The sequence below is a fragment of the Haliotis rufescens genome, unplaced genomic scaffold (assembly GCF_023055435.1).
Source record: "Haliotis rufescens isolate VD_foot unplaced genomic scaffold, xgHalRufe1.0.p SCAF_80, whole genome shotgun sequence".
Taxonomy (NCBI): domain Eukaryota; kingdom Metazoa; phylum Mollusca; class Gastropoda; order Lepetellida; family Haliotidae; genus Haliotis; species Haliotis rufescens.
Window position 1 is genome coordinate 669,438 of NW_025964373.1, and position 22,373 is coordinate 691,810.

General features: G+C 41.3%; 1 protein-coding gene across 50 annotated transcripts in view; it reads left to right on the forward strand.

The window, feature by feature from the left end:
* LOC124137436 (titin-like) overlaps positions 1-22,373 on the forward strand; it is a 228,112-nt gene that overhangs the window by 83,426 nt on the left and 122,313 nt on the right. For 49 of the 50 annotated variants that reach the window (XM_048390069.1, XM_048390071.1, XM_048390070.1 and 46 more), the window contains 17 exons: positions 3,934-4,032; positions 6,459-6,647; positions 9,460-9,489; positions 11,656-11,754; positions 12,337-12,435; positions 13,117-13,215; positions 13,844-13,942; positions 14,232-14,330; positions 14,509-14,607; positions 15,219-15,416; positions 15,906-16,103; positions 16,626-16,823; positions 17,539-17,637; positions 18,160-18,357; positions 18,871-18,969; positions 21,351-21,449; positions 22,151-22,322. In XM_048390069.1, coding sequence (XP_048246026.1) covers positions 3,934-4,032; positions 6,459-6,647; positions 9,460-9,489; positions 11,656-11,754; positions 12,337-12,435; positions 13,117-13,215; positions 13,844-13,942; positions 14,232-14,330; positions 14,509-14,607; positions 15,219-15,416; positions 15,906-16,103; positions 16,626-16,823; positions 17,539-17,637; positions 18,160-18,357; positions 18,871-18,969; positions 21,351-21,449; positions 22,151-22,322 — 2,173 coding nt within the window. The remainder of the gene's footprint in view (positions 1-3,933; positions 4,033-6,458; positions 6,648-9,459; positions 9,490-11,655; positions 11,755-12,336; positions 12,436-13,116; positions 13,216-13,843; positions 13,943-14,231; positions 14,331-14,508; positions 14,608-15,218; positions 15,417-15,905; positions 16,104-16,625; positions 16,824-17,538; positions 17,638-18,159; positions 18,358-18,870; positions 18,970-21,350; positions 21,450-22,150; positions 22,323-22,373) is intronic. The other variant, XM_048390032.1, reaches the window with a different exon arrangement.

Sequence of the window (22,373 nt, forward strand, 5' to 3'; positions counted from 1 at the left end):
TGGAATTGTGGGTATTAATTCATCTGAGGTTTTTGCTAGCAAAGGCTGCAGTTTCTGGTATCACACGAGGGAGGGATTCAAGGGAGGGACTCAAGGGAGGGATTCAAGGTAGGCGCTGAATCAGGAACATGAATCCAGGACTTCTTCCTGTCTTAGATCATCATGCTGATTCACATAGTCCTACAGGTGGCGCCACCTGGACCATCCTGTGAGGCTTCGAGGATGAACGTCCATGCAGCCCTAGCTGCTTCTTGCACCACCCACAACACTGTGTTACTCAGAGACATAATGCATCATCTCCTAGCCCTCTCCTTCCTCAACATTCCATTGCTGGTTGTTAGAAGTGACTCAGTGAATTGGTGGATTGCATGTCATCGTACTCCAGCAGCATGGGACGTTGCTCATAGCATCAGCCACTGGTTTGTTTAGCTCAGAACCCATATCTGACTGGCCACCATGTTATAGCTGGAATATGGCTGACTGTGGCTTTAAAAAACAACAACAAACAAGTGATGGCAACAAGGAAAACCACATCAGACATGATGGGAACTAGTGGTTTGTCTCACCAGGCTTCACTACTACTTCCACACTGCTGTCATACGGTGAAACAATAACCCTTGACATCACTCTATAGCACTCTGTACTAGCAAATAATGGACTTCTGACATCTGAGTTTGATTGACTGATGGTTACAGCTAGCAAAGGGCTACCAACAGCCAAGCTGACTCAAGTGATGGAAGGTTACTCTTTGTTTCCTTGTGCCCCAGAGCACGGATTGTTTTCCCGACCGACCTATACTGACTTACAGGCTGTTGTGTAGCTGGAATATTGCTGACTGTGGCATAAAACTACATTCACTCTCACTCACGGCTAGCAACGCCCGAGTGAGCGAGCAGCTAGACATAGCATTCTTACACCTGGAGAATGAACCAGCACACTGCTTGACCTCGTACTTGAGAGTGTCTGAACATACTGCAGCCTCTTTTGGCACAGAATAGTGGGATCAGCCTTGTGAGGCAATGGCAATTCAAAGGGCACTGACTTCAAGGAAAGTGGAAAACTGCATGTGTAAATTGCTGGAAATATTGAAAGGAAAGTTATTGGTTTATTTGAATTCAGTTGGTAAAGGATTTTAGACACGGTGGTTTGATCGAGAGGTTAGTGCTTTGCCGTGATTGTGTGAAAGAGCTTTTGAAGTGGAGCAGTTTTTATCATTGAAAGAGAAATTGGATTTTTTCCAGCTTGGAAAACAAGTTTTGCTTGATCAAACACACAAAGTTAAAATTTAATAAAAGGGAATATCAATATGCCAAAGTTTGCAAGGTGAAAAGTGGGTTATATGATGAAGTATTATTAAGGCTTGAAATATGTACCACAGATATATTCATGTAGCAGAATTAAAGTTTGATGTGCATAAAGACTTGAATATATGTATTTTATGAAAACCAAAACCAATCTAGGTTATGAGAGAGCAAGTCTAGCCAGCTCTAGTCTGCCACTTCAGCCACTAGCCCGAAGCCTGATTGTAGTAAAATTCGGTTTTGTCTAGTAAGCTCAAATAGTAGGCCAAATTTAGGCTAGTGGCCTCAAAAGTCTTTGGCACAATATGCAGCCCTATTTCAAATGAAATCAGCATCAGGGTAAAACAAAGAGATTTAGAGGACAGAATTGCATTATGTAATATCAGATATTATAGAATATATGTTAAAAGAAAAAAATCATTAACTGTTGACTCATGAGACCAGGAACCAGTCTCTGTGTGACGTGTGCCAGGCAGCCTAGACTCATGAGACCAGGAACCAGTCTCTGTGAGGCGTGCCAGGCAGCCTAGACTCACGAGACCAGGAACCAGTCTCTGTGACGCGTGCCAGGCAGCCTAGACTCATGAGACCAGGAACCAGTCTCTGTGAGGCGTGCCAGGCAGCATAGACTCATGAGACCAGGAACCAGTCTCTGTGACGCGTGCCAGGCAGCCTAGACTCACGAGACCAGGAACCAGTCTCTGTGACACGTGCCAGGCAGCCTAGACTCACGAGACCAGGAACCAGTCTCTGTGACGCGTGCCAGGCAGCCTAGACTCATGAGACCAGGAACCAGTCTCTGTGAGGCGTGCCAGGCAGCATAGACTCACGAGACCAGGAGCCAGTCTCTGTGACGCGTGCCAGGCAGCCTAGACTCATGAGACCAGGAACCAGTCTCTGTGACGCGTGCCAGGCAGCCGAGACTCCGAGACCAGGAACCAGTCTCTGTGACGCGTGCCAGGCAGCCGAGACTCCGAGACCAGGAACCAGTCTCTGTGACGCGTGCCAGGCAGACCAGACTCATGAGACCAGGAACCAGTCTCTGTGACGCGTGCCAGGCAGCCTAGACTCACGAGACCAGGAACCAGTCTCTGTGACGTGTGCCAGGCAGCCTAGACTCACGAGACCAGGAACCAGTCTCTGTGACGCGTGCCAGGCAGACCAGACTCACGAGACCAGGAACCAGTCTCTGTGACGCGTGCCAGGCAGCCTAGACTCATGAGACCAGGAACCAGTCTCTGTGACGCGTGCCAGGCAGCCGAGACTCCGAGACCAGGAACCAGTCTCTGTGACGCGTGCCAGGCAGCCGAGACTCCGAGACCAGGAACCAGTCTCTGTGACGCGTGCCAGGCAGACCAGACTCATGAGACCAGGAACCAGTCTCTGTGACGCGTGCCAGGCAGCCTAGACTCACGAGACCAGGAACCAGTCTCTGTGACGTGTGCCAGGCAGCCTAGACTCACGAGACCAGGAACCAGTCTCTGTGACGCGTGCCAGGCAGACCAGACTCACGAGACCAGGAACCAGTCTCTGTGACGCGTGCCAGGCAGCCTAGACTCATGAGACCAGGAACCAGTCTCTGTGACGCGTGCCAGGCAGACTGGCAGCCAGGTATTTGGGATGGTAATGATGAAAGGTCATGAGGCTTGTTGCAGTGCCAAACACAATATACAGCAAGTACAGTAATGGATATCACATTGTTCTGAGGAGTGGCCAATGACTTAAAGCTTGATGCAGGCTGTTTGTGAAGACAGATTTGTGTCCCACTAATGGCTGGAACAGACGTTTGGTACAAAGAACTATCACAGCTATGTTTTGAAACAAGAACAAAACCAAATGCTGACCAGAATAGCAATTGATAAAGAACAGTGATTGTTTTATTTTCTTGGACATATATTTGTACGATTTGACTGATTGCTGACAAAAATACATTTGGGTAGTGGTGGTTTGGGCCAAATTGTGGAACCAAAGACATGAAAATATTCATGCTGCCACGAAATAGTCCAAACTGAAAATCTTGTGATGAATTTATCTTCTGCTCAAGTTGGAACAATTACTTACCTGTTAAAATAGAAAGTGGTATCTTGTGAATAAACAACTACTATGCTCAATTGAGGCAATGTTTCAGTGTAGATTCCAATGACTTTTTACACTTGCTTGGTAACGATGTTAGGATCTACACAGACAGATTGCCTTACGTGTAATATAGGAACCGTTTATCCAAAAGAACTTGCTCTTGTTTATAACAACTTTTAAATAACACTGAACAAATTAGAATTGTTAAAATGGATTTTTTTTATAAAAACAAGGAACTAATGTTCCAAGTGTGTCGCTTTGATTCAATAACAACCATATTTGTCAAGGACACAAAGTGACAGTATTCGAAAAAATCGGGTGTTCTTAATTTCTTTTGAGTAGTACAGTATTGTTTTGATATATGATGAATATTAGTAGGTAATAGGGGAATAAGACTTGTAATGTAAGATAACAAAGAAAAATGATGAGTCTACATGTAGGACAATATTAGTCAACCTTTATTCCCAAAGTAAAATGCATATTCCCTGACTCATGAAGATGACTCCTACTCCTGTTGTGCTGTGTTGCTTGTTTTGACTAAGTGCTTCTGTTGCAGGCTGGCTTTACTCCACTCTACATGGCCGCACAGGAGGGTCACTCCGAAGTACTCAAGTTCCTTTTGGCTAATGGGGCCAACCAAAGCTTGGCTACTGAGGTAGGTGTAGTGTTCATACTTACCTGTCTTCAACATGACCATGCTATCCTTGACTGCAAACTGAAAACATGATCACTTTCATAATCTGTTCTGATGCACCACATCTTAGGGGATGCCATCACCATGGTGTAGCCTAAAGGTTTATGTGTTCGCTCATCGCGCAGAAGACCTGGGTTTGTTTCTGTAATGGGTACATTGTGTATCTCCAGGGGTAATGATAATGGAATATTGCTAAAAGTGGCTTAGAACCCAACTCACTCACTCACTCACTCACTCTTATCTGAGGGGTCCTGGAGCAGTGAAGACCATGTATCGATACATCTTGATACAATCTTGGTATCTAAGAGGCCTGTAGCCGTGAAGTCTTGCACTACGTAATTGACACATCATTATGGACTAAGAACCTCCAGCATTTTACCCAGGGAGGGGAGCAGTGCCTGAGACTGCTGGTCATTGGTCATGCATCCTGATCAAGTCCGATTCCACATAACATGACTCACTTGCTGTAATTCTCAGCGGCTATCTCCTAGATTCAGCCAATAAGTCTGGAGTATTTATCTGATTGATCCCCAGTTGATAACACACAGAAAGATCATTATCTTGCCAAGATAGTTCTACAGTTGCTATGTCTTATTGATTAGTATGGAATCAATGTCACGCTGGAATTGGTTCATCTTGGCCGTTGTTTGCTGTAATCTGGCTAGTTGCCTCACATGCAGGCGAGTAGTTTGTGTCTGGCGGGATTATGTTGTACGATGGTTATGAAGAGTTATCACATGCAACATGGTGATTTATTATACACTACTGGGGAGTAATGCGAGTGAATATTAATGGGGAATATAAAGAATGATGCCCATTAGAACAGTTCTGGTAATATTTACCTGTAGTGCATATAAGTGATTTATTTTCATCGCACAACTAGAACCACTTTTGATTCTAGTTTGTTGTGTTTGAAATAATGCTAAATATTGTTATAAGGATGAAATATATATTACTGTTCTGTTCTTTTTGCCATATTATGTGTACCTTTTGTGATAATTCATGTTCAATACAGACTAAGTGTATTTAAGACATTAAGTAAGAACTTCAGTGTGACATATTTAACTTAGATGAATGTATTTGATGTTTGATTGGATGAATGCATTTGATGTTTGAGTAGATGAATGTATTTAGATGTTTGATTGGATGAATGTATTTAATGTTTGATTGACTGAATGTTTTTGATGTTTGATTGGATGAGTGAGTGAGTGAGTGAGTATGGTTTTACGCCGTTTTTAGCAATATTCCAGCAATATCACGGCAGGGGACACCAGAAATGGGCTTCACATATTGTACCCAATTTGGGAATTGAACCCGGGTCTTCGGCGTGATGAGCGAACGCTTTAACCACTAGGCTACCCGACCGCCCCTGATTGGATGAATGTATTTGATGTTTGATTGACTGAATGTATTTGATGTTTGATTGACTGAATATATTTGATGTTTGAGTAGATGAATGTATTTAGATGTTTGATTGGATGAATGTATTTAATGTTTGATTGACTGAATGTTTTTGATGTTTGATTGGATGAGTGAGTGAGTATGGTTTTACGCCGTTTTTAGCAATATTCCAGCAATATCACGGCAGGGGACACCAGAAATGGGCTTCACATATTGTACCCATGTTGGGAATTGAACCCGGGTCTTCGGCGTGATGAGCGAACGCTTTAACCACTAGGCTACCCGACCGCCCCTGATTGGATGAATGTATTTGATGTTTGATTGACTGAATGTATTTGATGTTTGATTGACTGAATATATTTGATGTTTAATTGACTGAAAGTATTTGATGTTTTATTGGATAAATGTGTTTGATTGGATGAATGTATTTGATGTTTGATTGACTGAATGTATTTGATGTTTGATTGGATGAATGTAGTTGATGTTTGATTGGATGAATGTATTTGATGTTTAATTGACTGAATGTATTTTATGTTTGATTGGATGAATGTATTTGATGTTTGATTGGATGAATGTATTTGATGTTTAATTGACTGAATGTATTTGATGTTTGATTGGATAAATGTGTTTGGTTGGATGAATGTGTTTGTTGTTTAATTGACTGAATGTATTTGATGTTTTATTGGATAAATGTGTTTGGTTGGATGAATGTATTTGATGTTTAATTGACTGAATGTATTTGATGTTTTATTGGATAAATGTGTTTGGTTGGATGAATGTGTTTGTTGTTTGATGGGATAAATTTTCTTGTTGTTTGGGATGAATGTATTTGATGTTTGATTAGGTGAATGTATTTGATGTTTGATTCATCTTAGATGAATCAATTTGGTGTTTGATTGGATGGATGTATTTGATGTTTGATTGGATGGATGTATTTGATGTTTGATTGGATGGATGTTTGATGTTTTAATGGTTGTCTCTTCCAGGATGGCTTCACCCCCCTGGCTGTGGCCTTGCAGCAAGGTCATGACAGAGTGGTCAGCGTTCTGCTAGAGCACGACAGCAAGGGCAAGGTCAAACTGCCTGCTCTGCATATTGCTGCCAAGAAGGATGATGTCAAGTCTGCTGCTCTGCTGCTGCAGAACGAGCAGAACAATGTTAACACAGAAACCAAGGTAACGAAACCAGACCAGAAACCAATGTAGAAACGCCGCAGTACACACTGAATATATGACTTCAAATGGACAACAAAGGGAAAACTATACTGTTGGGCAGACCAAAGGAGATAGACTCTGTTCTCATGCAGTGCCTTTTAAAATTATTTCAATCCTTAAAATAGTGAATATTTTTGGAGTAATAAGTATTATTTTGAATTTTCTTTGAACACAAGTGAATCCAAAGTTCGAAAGACAGTGCTGATGCAGACTGCTTATTGTGTTTGTCTGCATATTGGGGGCTGCCGTCCATTGACTTAGATTGTTATCTTACAAGATTTGTTGTCCATTTGACAAGTATGACTTCTAATAATCTTAAGCATCTCCCATTATACAGCCTGACTAACATACATTTGTAAATGTTACTCATCGCAAGTTGTTTGTTACAATGCTGTATTCTTCTAACATGACATAATCTCACTGCCATCTTTGAAACATGTCAATCAATCCACTGTCTCAATATCACTTTTTCCTCCCTTTTTCTTTCTTTCTTTCTTTCCCTCTCTCAGTCTGTCTCTCTTTTTCATTGTCTTCCTCATTCTACCATCTACATAGAAAAATGCCTCTCAATCAACATCATTTTGCTTGCATTTCAAAATTCATTCGTTGTTGTTACACAAGTTGTCGATTTTAAAAGTAGTTGCATTATTTTCGGACTTCCAAGAAGCATGTTAATCTGGACCCTGTTTTCATTGATAGTTTCGTGACATTTGTAATACTGGCCGAGTCTTTGTCATGCATCTTCTCGTGCTCAGCAGGATATTTCTTGCAACAAGCGTGGTTGTCGAAATATGTGCTTGTTTTGATCATTTAATATACTCCTTGCATATAGTTTCATGGTTGTATTAGCTGGGAACTTGTGAAATTTGTGAGCCAAAGCATGCTGTAAAGTTACAGTAAGATAACACACATAAAAAATGCCTTTTGAAAATGTGGAAACATATATTTTTACCTCATTCTTTCTTCTCATAGTGAGAGCCATTTTCCTCTTCTCTCTCTCCTTCTGTCCTCTCAATGCTCCCTGAAATAAGGCACCATTACTTGCCACTGATGATCTCATAACTTAACAATGACTGAGTGTAAATATTGCACAATGGGAAACTAGAAACTGAGCAGCTGCAGTAAAACAGTTTATTACACATACACATTGCTAACACAAACATGGGTCCTACAGGTCAAGATTTGATGAGGTTTTAGCATGAAATGACTTGCCCCTCCATGCAGTAGGTCCAGTGGTAGAGCATCTGCCCAGAGACCAGAAGATCGGAGGCTCAATCCATGGCCGCGTCATACCAAAAGTCATTTAAAAGATTGCACTTGTTGTTACCCTGCCTGGTGCTCAGTATAAAAGGGCTAAAACAAGGACTGGTCGGCTTGGAGTCAGTATACTGTGTCTGAGTGGGGTATTCAAAGATTGTTACAGAGACAACAAGTTTAGCCATTAGTCTGAAGCAGAACTCTTAAAAAATTATCTTCCCTTGTAGTAAGCTCAGACAAGGTCAGGCTTGTAAACTCAAACGTTTTTAACACAGGTTGCTAGCGTAAACTGGGTGGTGACAAGGTGTGACCTTCTGATCGTGTGTCAGCCATCACAAGAACAGGGTCATTGCTCATTCTATTAACCCAGTGTTCCCGTTTATGGTAATTACCATTTTTTTAGTGGTAAAATTAGACTTGGACTGATTATTTATGTGACTGCCCGTCCCTGTGGACCGGCAAATAATGTACCTTATAAATCTTTGTTTTTGAACAAAACATCTTTTAAATGAAGTCAGCTTGTCTGTTACCATCAGGGTTTCCCCTTGTCTATTTTTAGTGCAAGGAAATAACATTCCGCTTTGCTTCAAGGTTAACTATATATTTGTAGCGTCTTAGTCTCGAAATATTTAAAAAAAAAGGAGAAACTTGTGACTGAACTTTGTGATTTGCATACGTTTCTTTATTTGTTGAAAGTTGGAACTGTTAAAAATTAGGGGGGACTGGGTATTCTATGAGCTGCAAGAACACCAGGACTGGCAGTTTCAAAAGACAGCAGGAACAATGTTAACACCCAGCCCACCTTGCCCTAACTCGATTGCAGGCCGCTGTTACATAGAACCGACTTGACTTTGTTCAGGAATACGTTAGATACATGTGATTCATGCCACAGAACAGGGTTGAGTTGAGTCATCAGCTTGTCCCACCGACATGCTTACACTTAAGATAAATGGCTGGTCGTCTGTTCACACTTGTTGGTATTTTGTTTATTATCTTTGATTAAATGAAAGGATTAGCTTTGAAAAGAAGCGCATATGCTTATCTTCAGTCTGTAATCTGGTGATTTGTTACATGTCACATCTCACAGAAACAGTGGACAGGGTCAGAGTCACTGGGAGGTTTGTGGCAGCAATGTGTATCCCAGTCTGGCGTACGCACCTGGTTATCTCCCTTTACAATACATGTGCGTCCATTAAAACTACATATTGACAGTGACAGATGTGACTTTTTTTTGCAAGTGAAGAAGAGCTTTTTTTTTCAAGGTAATAAAATTATTTTGAAAATACACACAAGAATATATTTTTTTATATTAATTAAGGTTTATGACAACACAATACATCAAAGTTGTTTCTTTCCGAGAAGAATGCAAGCTGATATTTCTTATTTCTTCCGAATGATAGTGTGATATTTACACTCAGTAGTACTGACAACAGCTAACATCAGTGTTGATATATTGTGTACAATTCACCACTGACTGCCTCTAACATGCCCCTACTTTCTCCACCGGACTCGACAGAGCGGAGGTTTGGTGAATGATACAACCAAGGTTTGTCCACCCTGTGTATCTTACTGCTGTTGTTTTCCTGTGTTCACCTTGTTTCATTTCTCGTAGTTTTAACTTTTTGTTCATATGTTTATTGCATGTTCATTTCATGAGATCAGATTTTAACGTTAGTGCAAGGCCTTTGCGTGTTGAATGTCTCAGGTATATAGTGGTTACTTTTGCATGTATGCACAATAATTAAGCTGCATGGTTATTTAACTTTCGGAAACCCTGTCCTGTGGATATGACGCTTAATTTCAAAATTATTGATCAAAGATAATGACTAAAAAATATGGAAGGAATTTCAAGTAACATTGACAAGATATAACACTCTCCTATTTCAGATTTCATCATATTGGTATTAAATGTGGGCGTATTTACGCAAGGATCGTGTAGAAGTGATATGTTTTTCTGCAAACTTTTAAGACAAAGTTACAACATTTGATCATACATTCAAATATTGTCTGGACAAACAACAGACAAGAATATCATGTGGTTTAAAACATTACTGGTTTTGTATCAACACATGAAGCAATAGAATGTATTTAGTGTTGTGTTCTTGACACAGTAAACACTGCTTGTGTCAGAGGTTTTAGTTCATAATGTTTCTAGCACAATATTTTCTCTCAGTTCTGTTTGGTGTTCTATGTTGATGCAAACTTTCTTAAGGAGCGTTACAAAACCTGCTGACTTTTGTGTCTTTGGTTTTGAATAGATCTGTCTTCTTTCAATGGATTGGATATCCTGGTAAAGTTAGCAATAATATTGTTAGTACCCTTATTGAATTAATAATGTAATACAATTGTGAAGTTTGGGGTGTAAAAAAATATTGATACAAGTCTTCCAGAAAGACTACAGATTCAGTTTTGTAAATCATTACTTGGAGTAGGCGAGAAAACACATAACTAGGCCTCTCAGGCAGAACTTGGTATATACCCACTATTAGTACCTATGATAAAAAAATAATTGATTACAAGTCCTATATAGATAACATAACAAATGTCATTCTTAAACATACTTTGGTAGCAAATGTCAATTTTTCTGGTTAAAATATTGGCTGGGTTAAATAAAACAAACTTTTGAAATAGTAAACACAAAAATGTAATGAATCCACTGTAAATAAACTTCAGTCCAAATTTCAAAATATGTTCACGCATACATTACGGGATTCCCATTTCTCCAACAGCAAGTTGAAAACATACAGGTTGGTCAAGTCATCTATAAATATTGAGAATTATCTTACACATTGTAAAAACAAAGCTCAGAGGTCACATTTCTCTACCTGATGAAGGAGTAATTTGTACCCTGAAAGGTTGTGTTCCTCGTGATGGAGTTGACATCCATCACTTCTCTTCCTTATCTTGAACAATGAAAAATAATTTAAAATAAGCTAAATTATTGTACTTTAAAAAAAAGTATGTTACGTATTAAGTAGAAAATACTGAAAGTGAAAACATCTTGAACAAAGAAAAATAATTCAATAAAAACTTAATTATTTTACTTTCAATGAAGTGTGTAAGATAGTATGAAACATGTGCCAATATTTGGCTCTTGAAACACTTTCATAACGTGTGATTTAAAACAAGGTTTGCAAGATGTAATTGAATGATTTAGATTGAAGTTTTATCTCCGTTTTTCAAGCCATGTAGATGTGTGTATTTGTCAGTAGCCTGTCATCTAGTTCTTGTGCATGGAGTCAGCTCAGCATGTGCCCCTCATGACTACATGTCAAGCCGATATCACCAGATCATTGATCGATATTTAATATAGGTTTCATCATCCTAACAACTTCTGATGCTCCTTACAACTTTAAGATTGTTCAGATCACCCAACACAAAAATAAAATTATTTTGTTTCATGGTTGAGATGGTATTAATATATTTCTCTTACCCCTAATCTTGAAATTCCCTTTGATAGTGAATGTTGTTTATTCTTTGTGTTAGAGTTTTAGGAAATGATATTTCTTTATTAAAAGAAATTAGAACATTTCAGAAATTATGCCAATGGTAAGACAACAAAGACAGTCAAATTAAGATCAGGTAATTTTTGCCAGCTTCTAAAGTGTTTGCATCTAATGGTACTATGTTTTATACTGTTTAAAGCTGTTAAAAGATTTCTTTCATGTAAATGTCAAAATGTCTGTTTCAAATACCATGTTGTCTATTCCAGAGCGGCTTCACCCCTCTGCACATCGCCTCCCACTACGGCAACACAAACGTGGCCAACCTCCTCATTCAGAGAGGCGCAGATGTCAATTTCAAAGCAAAGGTGAGTTTGAAGATGCCTTTGGCATTGGGTTGGAAGAAGATATAATTATACAAATACAACACTGGTTTAAAATGTAACATGTGCATACTCCAGGCTGTCAGTCTGTGATCAGCAGTATCTGGAATATATTTGTGTATTTCAACTTCACAGCATATTCTTAACAAGCCCATGACATGTAGAGATTTTGCTACATGTGTGTGACTATGTAAAAGCAGGTATCAATTCATACATCAACGATACAGCACATCGGATGAGATAACTGAGACTGTTACAAGTAATGGCTTTGAGTGACATATTACTTCACAGCTTCCCATTCATATGTCAGCTGTACAGAACATCAGAAGAGACTGTTACAAATAATGGTTTAAACTAAAAGTCACTTCATAAGTTCCAATTCATATATCAACTGTACAGAACATCTACTGAGATTATAGAAACTGTAACAAAAACGGTTTAAAGTGACATATTCCTTCATGAGTTCCAATTAATATATCACCTACACAGAACATCTACTAAGACTATGGAGACTGTTACAAATAATGGTTTAAAGTGACTTCATGAGTTCCAATTCTTGCCCTGCAGAACTTCATCACCCCCCTACATGTCGCTGCTCGATGGGGAAAGGCCAACATGGTCACCCTGCTCCTGGACCATGGCGCCAACATTGACGAGAGAACCAGGGTAAGTGTACACAGTCAGCCTTCTCCTGGACCATGGCGCCAACATTGACGAGAGACCCAGGGTAAGTGTACACAGTCAGCCTTCTCCTGGACCATGGCGCCAACATTGACGAGAGAACCAGGGTAAGTGTACACAGTCAGCCTTCTCCTGGACCATGGCGCCAACATTGACGAGAGAACCAGGGTAAGTGTACACAGTCAGCCTTCTCCTGGACCATGGCGCCAACATTGACGAGAGAACCAGGGTAAGTGTGCACAGTCAGCCTTCTCCTGGACCATGGCGCCAACATTGACGAGAGAACCAGGGTAAGTGTACACAGTCAGCCTTCTCGTGTGTCATGTCTGAGCAGGGGGCATGGGGTAGCCTAGTGGTTAAAGCGTTTGCTCATGACACCGAAGACCCGGGTTCGATTCCCCACATGGATACAACATGTGAAGCCCATTTCTGGTGTCCCCTGCTGTGATATTGCTGGAATATTGCTAAAAGCAACGTAAAACAATACTCACACTTTCACTCTTGAGACTCGTCGTACCCCACCTCCCTTGATCGTTGCTCATAATATCAATCATTGGATTGTCTGTTCGAGACTTGATTATTTACAGGTCATCGTTACGTAACTTGAATATTGTTGAGCAAGGCATGAAACAACCTACAAAGGAATGATGTTCGGTTTTGTTTCAGGATGGACTGACCCCTCTTCACTGCGCTGCTCGGAGTGGACACGAGGGTGTCGTGGATCTTCTGCTGGAGCGGGGAGCCCCCAACTCGGCCAAGACAAAGGTGACAACAACACTCTTATCACTTGCATAATGGATCTTTTCATAAAAAAGAATTCAGTTTTTGAAAATATAGTAAGATAAGAAAACACAAATTTTGAAGTAATCTCTTTTGAGTATTGTCACTTACGTGAAATTAAAATAACATATGATTTTTATAGGTCAGGTCAAAGAGTTACTTCCCTTACCTGTCGGAAGTATTTTTGACATTGCTGTTATTAGATCCTTTTGAGATGAAGGAAAGAGACATACAGTATTTCATATTATGTGACTCGTCACGATATGGCTGAAATATTGCTGATGTGACGTAAAGCATTACCTCACTAACTCATGTCATGTGATAAATTTTATATCGGTATAATCAGGTCATAAAAAAATACAACGGATGTGGGACAGATCAGTTGTTTGGAAGTTTTTTGATTGGTGGAATTGCAAGAATGTGAGTTCAACATTTATACCATGGATTGGTTGGCATATTGTAGAACATTCTGTAGGCATATTGTAGAATTATTGAAGGGGTTGAAAATTTCCTGTGTAGCTGTTCATTGCAACTGTTTGTTTTGTCTGTGAATGACCAATGAAGCTGTCTTGTGGACTTGATGAAGGTGTTGACGGCTGCATGTTTCTTCCAGAACGGCCTGACTCCCCTGCACATGGCGGCCCAAGGAGATCACGTGGACTGTGCCCGTCTGCTCCTGTACCACAAGGCCCAGCTGGACGAGATCACTGTGGTGAGTACCTGTATGCCTTGCTCTGCTGGTGCCCCTGTCCCGCAAGTATGCAGGACTGCATGTACCGGTATAACATTGAGTCAAACATCCTTGTTTCTGCATCGGATCTGTAGATGCTGATAATGATGTGGATGGTGATGCTGATGATGAAGCTAACAATATTAAAGATTTAGATCTCAGACAAAATTGTGGAAACAATGTAGCAACCAAGGTAGAATACTTTTCCACGCCTGGAAATTGAGTTCAACATTTGCAATGTGTTGAGAAATGTGTTGTTGTTTCACCTCAGGACTACTTGACACCTCTGCACGTGGCGGCTCACTGCGGCAACGTGAAGACAGCAAAACTCCTGCTGGACAGAAAGTGCGAGCCGAATGCCAGAGCACTGGTGAGTTACCATTTCTTGTTAGTCTCATTGCTTTCAATACGATCATTGCTGAGTGCGTCTTTAAACAACAAACCAACCAACGATCATTCAGTTAATCTGTTACAAAGTATCTTCCTTCTATTTCACTGATGATACATTATGAGGATGAGGACCTGAGGACTGATATGTTGTGTTGCAGAACGGCTTCACCCCGCTCCACATTGCATGTAAGAAGAACCGGATCAAGGTGGTGGAACTGCTGCTCAAGTATGGAGCTTCCATCGAGGCTACCACCGAGGTAAGTGTGCTTCACCAATGGAATGCAAATGTAGAATTGAATATTACTAATGTAATGGAACATAGGGGGACAATTCTAAGCAGTCTTGAGTCAGCTAGGTGTTCTAAACAGTGTCCCTTGACACTTATGGGTAAAACAGTTCTCTGACAACCAAATCTATCGGATCACATTGTTCGTCAAATGCAGGACATAGCTACTGTGGTGCTCTTACTGTCATGTCTGTCCTAGAATTAGGACCGTCATATCTCTTATACGCTTTGGCACCCTACTGCTTTAGAACATACATTGTGAGAGATTTTAATAGAAAGTTGTTATAACTTTAACATTATGAATTAGCCCTGATCTAATATGTATGAATGGTGAGTGAAGTCTTTGTGATGTCTTGTAAAAAAAACTCTCTTCCACCCCAGCCCCACCCCCACAAACTTTCACAAAACAACGTTGTTATTATTATTATATTATTTATTATTTATATATAATTATAATCCCTTTCTTTACTTGTACAATAGTAAAAGCCCTAAGATTCCTTTGTGAAATAAGTTCAGTGTAGAATATAGGAAGAATTATTGCTTGTGATTATCGCCTTTAACCCTTCGTCCTTGACCCTTCAGTCTGGGCTCACTCCATTGCATGTGGCTTCCTTCATGGGCCACATGAACATCGTCATCTACCTGATCCAACACAACGCTAACCCAGACACCCCCACAGTCCGCGGCGAGACATCCCTCCACCTCGCGGCCCGCGCCAACCAGACAGACATCATCAGAATCCTGCTGAGAAATGGAGCTACTGTCGATGCTACCGCCAGGGTCAGTAACCGCACTTTCTATCAAGGAAACTTATATCTGATGAATGAGAACAAATCTTTGAAAGGCATTTAGAAGTGATACACATAAGGAAGAGAATTTGTAGATGTCAACTTCTTCTGATGAAGGAGTAGATATATATATATATTCCAAAATATGAATCACCTGATGAAGGAGTCAGCATATACTCCGAAAGGCTGTTCCACACAAAGAAGTTGACATTCATAAATTCTCTTCCTTAATCTTTACTTCATATACTTGTTAACTGCAATAGGTAAAAATATAATGCCGAACACTTTTTATGCAAGTCAGACATCAGTTTTCATGACTATTAAAATTAAAAAAGTTCATGTTAATGCTTTCCTCCCTCTATTCGGGTACAGTCAAGGGGAGACTACTCATGTCATTGCCAACATCAAATTGCTACAGATGATCATGTTTTGCAAGTATAGGCCCCTACACTTAACTAATTCATCCCATGTCCTCCTCCAGGAGAAGCAGACACCTCTGCACATTGCCGCTCGCCTCGGCAACGTCGACAACGTCGTACTGCTGCTGCAGCACGGCGCCTCCCCCGATGCAACAACCAAGGACCTGTACACCCCTCTCCACATCGCGGCCAAGGAGGGGCACGAGGAAGTGGCTCAAGTCCTCCTGGACAACGGCGCCTCACACAGCATGACCACGAAGGTACAGATGGCTGATTATAACTGCTTTTCTTTGAGTAATTTTCATCGTCAGTTACCGTTTGACATTGCCAGTCATTTCTGAACGTCATCAGTGATTATTATAACTGAGTATTATAAAGTTGCATGTCCTTTCTCCAGTAGAAGGGTTTGACCCTTGCTTCACATCGCAGCCAAGGATGGCAACATGAAAGTGGCCCCTGCAGCCAATATTACTGCTTTTGGTTGAGAAAGTTGACGGGATGGGGTGGTCAGGCTCGGGAACTTGGTTGATGCATGTCATCATATCCCAATTGCGTAGATCGATGCCCATGATGTCAATCACTGGATAGTCTGATCCAGACTTGATTATTTACAGACCGTCGTCATATAGCTGGAATATTGCTGAGTCCGACATTAACAACAAAATGGTAGAGACATTTTACCTGTCCAAGCTGCCATACATAGGTGTTTAGTGGTTCATCATCGGTATTATGTAGCATCAGTGATCTGAGTATTACAAGGCTGCCTGTCCTTCCTCCAACAGAAGGGCTTCACCCCACTTCACATCGCGGCCAAGTACGGCAACATCAAGGTCGCCCGACTGCTGCTGCAGAAGGAAGCAAACCCAGACGTGCAGGGCAAGAACGGCCTGACCCCGCTCCACGTGGCCACCCACTACAACCACGTGAACGTCGCACAACTCCTGCTGGAACACAAGGCTAACCCACATTCCGCGGCCAAGGTGAGGGTAACATGGAGATTAAAAAGCTGTCCATGAAATAGCTACAACTGCCTGATTATTGTCACCGTCCAAGTCTTCTCTGCATTGTTATGATCTGATTCAGTACTGGGACAACAGACCCATGAAGATCCGGGGAAGAATAGGTCCTCAGCAATGCATGTTTGCCATAAAAGGCGACTATTCTTGTAGTAAGAGGCGACTAACAGTATCTGGTGGTCAGACTCCCTGACTTGGTTGATGCCTGTCATCGTATTCCAATTGTGTCGATCGATGCTCATGATGTCAGTCAATGGATTGTCTGGTCCAAGCTTGATTATTTATAGACTGCCATCATATAGCTGGAATATTGCTGAGTGCAGCGTTAAACAACAAACAAACAAAACTGTGACAACAACTGTAGGAGATAAGAAAACATTGCAGTTTAATCCAGTCAATGTCTATGTTCAAGGGGCAGATAATTCATTATATGCTAGTTTCAGTTTTATTTCCTAAAGAAAACCATGAGACAACTCCAGGTAGTGACAGGATGCTCAAGATATGGATTTGTGACCTAGCACCAAGGACAGTTGCATCATGGCTTTACTAGGTTCAGATTGAACCTTTAGTCTTCGATGATTGCTTTGATGACAGCCACTGGTTGGATATTACAGAAATATTTTGAAACTATTAATTTGCTCTTTCACTAATTGACTTACATCTCACTTTCATGTCCCAGAATGGCTACACCCCACTTCACATCGCAGCCAAGAAAAACCAGATGGACATTGCCACCACCCTGTTGGAGTACGGAGCGAAACCCAACGCAGAATCTAAGGTGAGTGCAGTTTCTCTACAGACAGGGTTTTATGTGACGCACAAATGTGCCTCCAGTATGCACTCATGTAAAGAATATACTGCCGTCTCGAGGGATGCACAATAATTTTCACTGTACCTACAGTGCATCAAGAGCAGTGATGGGTGTTTGCTATTTTGTCCATCAAGCACAACCACTGTCCACATCACTGATTCATTCCAGGCTCTAAAGTAATTATCAAAATGTACAGTACACTACATCGTTTTATTAATTTACTGGACCCTCATGTTGTCTGCAAGGACCATTAAAATTAATAATGGGGGCCCCCTGGACCCCCACTTTTGTACGTCAAGGTAAAACCCTGACTGGAATGTTGCTCACAATATCAATCACTGGAATGTCTGGTCCAGACTTGATTACTAGGCCGCCATACAGCTGGAATATCCTTGAGTTAGACAACAAAACATGCAACAAAAACCAGGTGGAGATTGAAAGCTGCAAGAGGAATTAGACTAGAGTCTCAGTTGAAGACGTATGTTTCAGAACGGCTTCACCCCCCTTCACCTCGCGGCCCAGGAAGGACACACAGACATTGTGTCGCTGCTGCTCGAGCACCAGGCGAACGTCAATGCTAAAGCTCACAATGGCCTCACCCCCATGCATCTCGCCGCCCAGGAGGACAAGACCCCGGTGGCAGAGATCCTCGTCAAGTATATGTCTGAGATCGACCCCACTACTAAGGTGAGTGAGTGTGGATGCAACAGCAGGGTGTTCCAAGATTTCAGTTTGCTTTGCAGGGTTGTGTCCCTTGGGCATGCCGGAAACCTGAAATTGTGGGTTTAGATCACGATTCACCCTGATTATGTTTCTAGGTTTGCCGTGGGTTTCACCAAAGTGGTAAACGTAGGAATCACTTCAGGCTTTCCTCTTACATTAAGCTGACACGCTGTGTTATTACTGGAATACTGTTCAAAGCGGCGTTAAACCCAACTCACTCCAAGATTTGCCAGACGGGTTGTAATGTAAAGTTGTAAATGCTTTAATATTGCTGTGGTGCAAAAGCAATCGCTCACCTATAAATTCTATAAATTGGTACTTTTCTCCATAGATTTTGTCCCCCAAGTTATAAAATGTTTTACAATGTTATGTTAATGTTAAAGTAGTTAAATTTACCTTGAGCAACCAACAAAGTTTTAACGTTTGTCTTAGAATTGTAAAGTTCTTGTGACTAACGATTCCATGTTGCCTCCCTAGGCTGGCTACACCCCCCTGCACACCGCCTCCCACTTCGGACAGCAGAACATGGTGCGCTTCCTGCTGGACCAGAAGGCCTCAGTCAATGCCACCACCAAGGTGGGTGCCACTCCGTGGTGTGAGGGATGCATGTCGGGATGTGTCGGGACGGGTTGGGTTGATCAGCCACCACCAAGGTGGATGTTGTAGAGGACGTGTATAGGGCTGTGTCAGGGTGGGTTGAGTTGATTGACAATTACCAAGGCGAGTCCTACACAATATTGTGGGATGACATGTATAGGGCTGTGTCAGGGTGGGTTGAGTTGATTGACAATTACCAAGGCGAGTCCTACACAATATTGTGGGATGACATGTATAGGGCTGTGTCAGGGTGGGTTGAGTTGATTGACAATTTCCAAGGTGAGTCCTACACAATATTGTGGGATGACATGTATAGGGCTGTGTCAGGGTGGGTTGAGTTGATTGACAATTACCAAGGTGAGTCCTACACAATATTGTGGGATGACATGTATAGGGCTGTGTCAGGGTGGGTTGGATTAATGCAGTTTCCTTGGCATTCAATGGGTATATTTTCATTAGATCACAGGACCTAGTAAAATGCTATGCAGTTGTTGAGCATGGTGAAATGTGTGCTTGGCTTGAGTTCAAGCTACAGTTGAAGTGAAAGATGTATTTAGCAACTGGAACACTTGTGTTGTTTTTGTTGCTGTGTGAGGTGGGAGCGGGTTATAGATCGACTGTGAGGCTCATGCAATTTCTTTGATATGTGGGTAGGTTACATGTGTTCATGGATGTGTGTCCACTGATGTTAACTAATGTGAATAGTGATGTAACATTTAGAAGGAACGGTCAAACTTCCTGTCAGATTAAACTAAGAAATTTCAAGTACAAAATACATTTCAATACATATCAAAGAACACTTCATCAAGTTCTGTTTGACTGTCTCAAGGCTCGACACATTTCAGACCAGTAACAGCCCATTGAAGGTAATCTGTGAGGCTATTGTCCTGGATTTAACTGCTTCTCATTCTGATGGCAGAGTGAATCGACAGTATTCAGCTTCAAATATTCCCGGAATCTCTCCTGTCTCAGCAGCATCTATATGCTTACTCTATGTACACATGTGCCTGCGTCCATTCGGCTGATGTTGCCAGTTATGAACAATAAACCAAGTTAGTTTATATTTTCTGTGGCATCAGCAACCATGTGACCAATCAATACAAGAATCTATTATCTATACAAAGGCATGGGAGTCAAGGTAATAAAATCAAGGTATGAGTCTCAAAGTATGGAAAGGTGTTTTAGCTCACCATGACTAAGGTTCTTAAAATTTCTTTGATTAAACTGAAACTTTTTGTGAAAGATAATTCTAATAATAATAAGTCTTTTTGATGCCACCATCTGCACCCACCTGTGGCCATTATTGATAATGCTATGAAAATACCGAAAATACAATATCTTTTAGTGATATTACCTTAATATTCATTACCACAACAATGATAAGATATAATATTACATCAATATGATACTTCCTTGCCTAGACCATATTTAAAGCCAGCTTATGGCCTCCCGCTCTTTACCTGATGCTGAAGATTTCACTACATACGACATTCCGCGTAACTGGATTCCACCGGGTGAGCTACATTAGCTTGGTGCTATTTGTCGTCAGTGTTCCTGAGACCACAATGCTGACATGCCATGGGTTCCACAGGCTTACCTGTATTACTGTGATACAGCGCTGAAAGCAGGTGTGCTGCAAGTTTAGATTCAGCTTGAAGTGGGAGCTGTTTGAGGAACATCATAGCATGGCCACAAATACACGATAATTTAACTTGAATGGTGATTGGGTGTTTGCAGTCTGGCTTGTTTATGTGACAAATTCAAACAATGAATCCAACCAAATGATTGATAAAAATATGCTTGAGTTATGCCATACTGTCTGCGACTTCACCGCTAGTCCGAAGCCCACCTCCAGTACAATTCTGTTCGGTCCAGTAAGCTCAACTTATAATAAACAGTCCCTGTAACACTAAATTCTGCTGAGAATGATGCTAGGGGCCATCTTCAGGTTAGGGGACTCTAAAGTCTTTGGTACAGACTGAGTCATAGGGTTTGAAACTATGGACCAAAATAGTTATATTTTGTGTGTGTTAATAACTGTTTTGTGTAAACAGATGATGTACCTAATTTGAAGCCATTTCAATAATGATCAAAGGCTCAAAATAGCCTCTTAACTTTTGACCTTTTACTTGAACATTTATTTTTTACAAATGTACGTTTACTAAACAATTCTGAGAGTATGCATTTCACCTGTTGGTTGGTTGTGTATTGATGTGTTGGTGTGTTTGTGTTTGTTGTTTGTTGTATACATGAGTTTGTGTGTTCCAGTATTGTTGTATTATTGTATTGTTGTATTGATGTGTTGGTGTGTGTTCCTGTATTGTTGTATTGTTGTATTGATGTGTTGGTGTGTGTTTCAGCTGGGCTACACCCCTCTCCACCAGGCAGCCCAGCAGGGCCATGTCCAAGTGTGCAACATGCTCCTCAAGCAGAACGCCTCGCCCAACGCCGTCACCAATGTGAGTAGCTACTACTATAAGACAGACACGATCACATGGTGATATACTACTTAAAAGAAGTTCAGGATCACCCAATTCTTTCATATTACAATAGTTAGTCTGCCATGGCATGGCATGTAGAAAAACGTGGCAATGGATTCTGTGGAGAGATGGCAGGATGCTCTTCAGCTGAGATAAAATCTTTAATTTATAATTTCATGGTACAAATTTTTTTCCATCTACCCGTGAAGATCCGGGTTAGAATAGGTCTTCTGCAACCCATGCTTGTCGTAAGAGGTGACTAACAGGATTGGGTGGTCAGATTTGCTGACTTGGTTGATGCATGTCATCGTATCCCAATTGCATGGATCGATGCTCGTGATGTCAATCAATGGATTGTCTGCTGAGTGCGGCAACAAAAAAACAAAAAACCTTCTTTGAATCATTAAGATCTTATTATAATGGGTCCATCCTCACAACCTGGATGAATGTCCCAGCAACCAATGATGCTTGTAAGAGGCAACCATGAGTGGTCAGGTGACTTGGTTGGTACGTGTCATTGTACCCCGTGCTCATGATATCAGTCACTGGATTGTCTGGTCAAGACTCCAATATTTACAGGCTGCCATAATATAGATGGACTATTGCTGAGTGTTACAGAAAGCAACATTAAACAAACAAACAAACAAACATAAACGGAATGACCTCTTCTGTGTTTCCAGAACGGACAGACAGCTCTGGCCATCGCCCAGAAGCTTGGTTACATCTCGGTCGTGGACACCCTACAGGGAGTGACTGAGGTGCAGACCATCCCCGCCACCGAGGACAAGTACAAGGTCGTCTCCCCGGAAACCATGCAGGAGACCCTCATCTCAGACTCGGAGGATGAAGGAGGTAAGCACCTGTCATACCTATATCCATGTTTAGACTGTTCCTATGAATTGA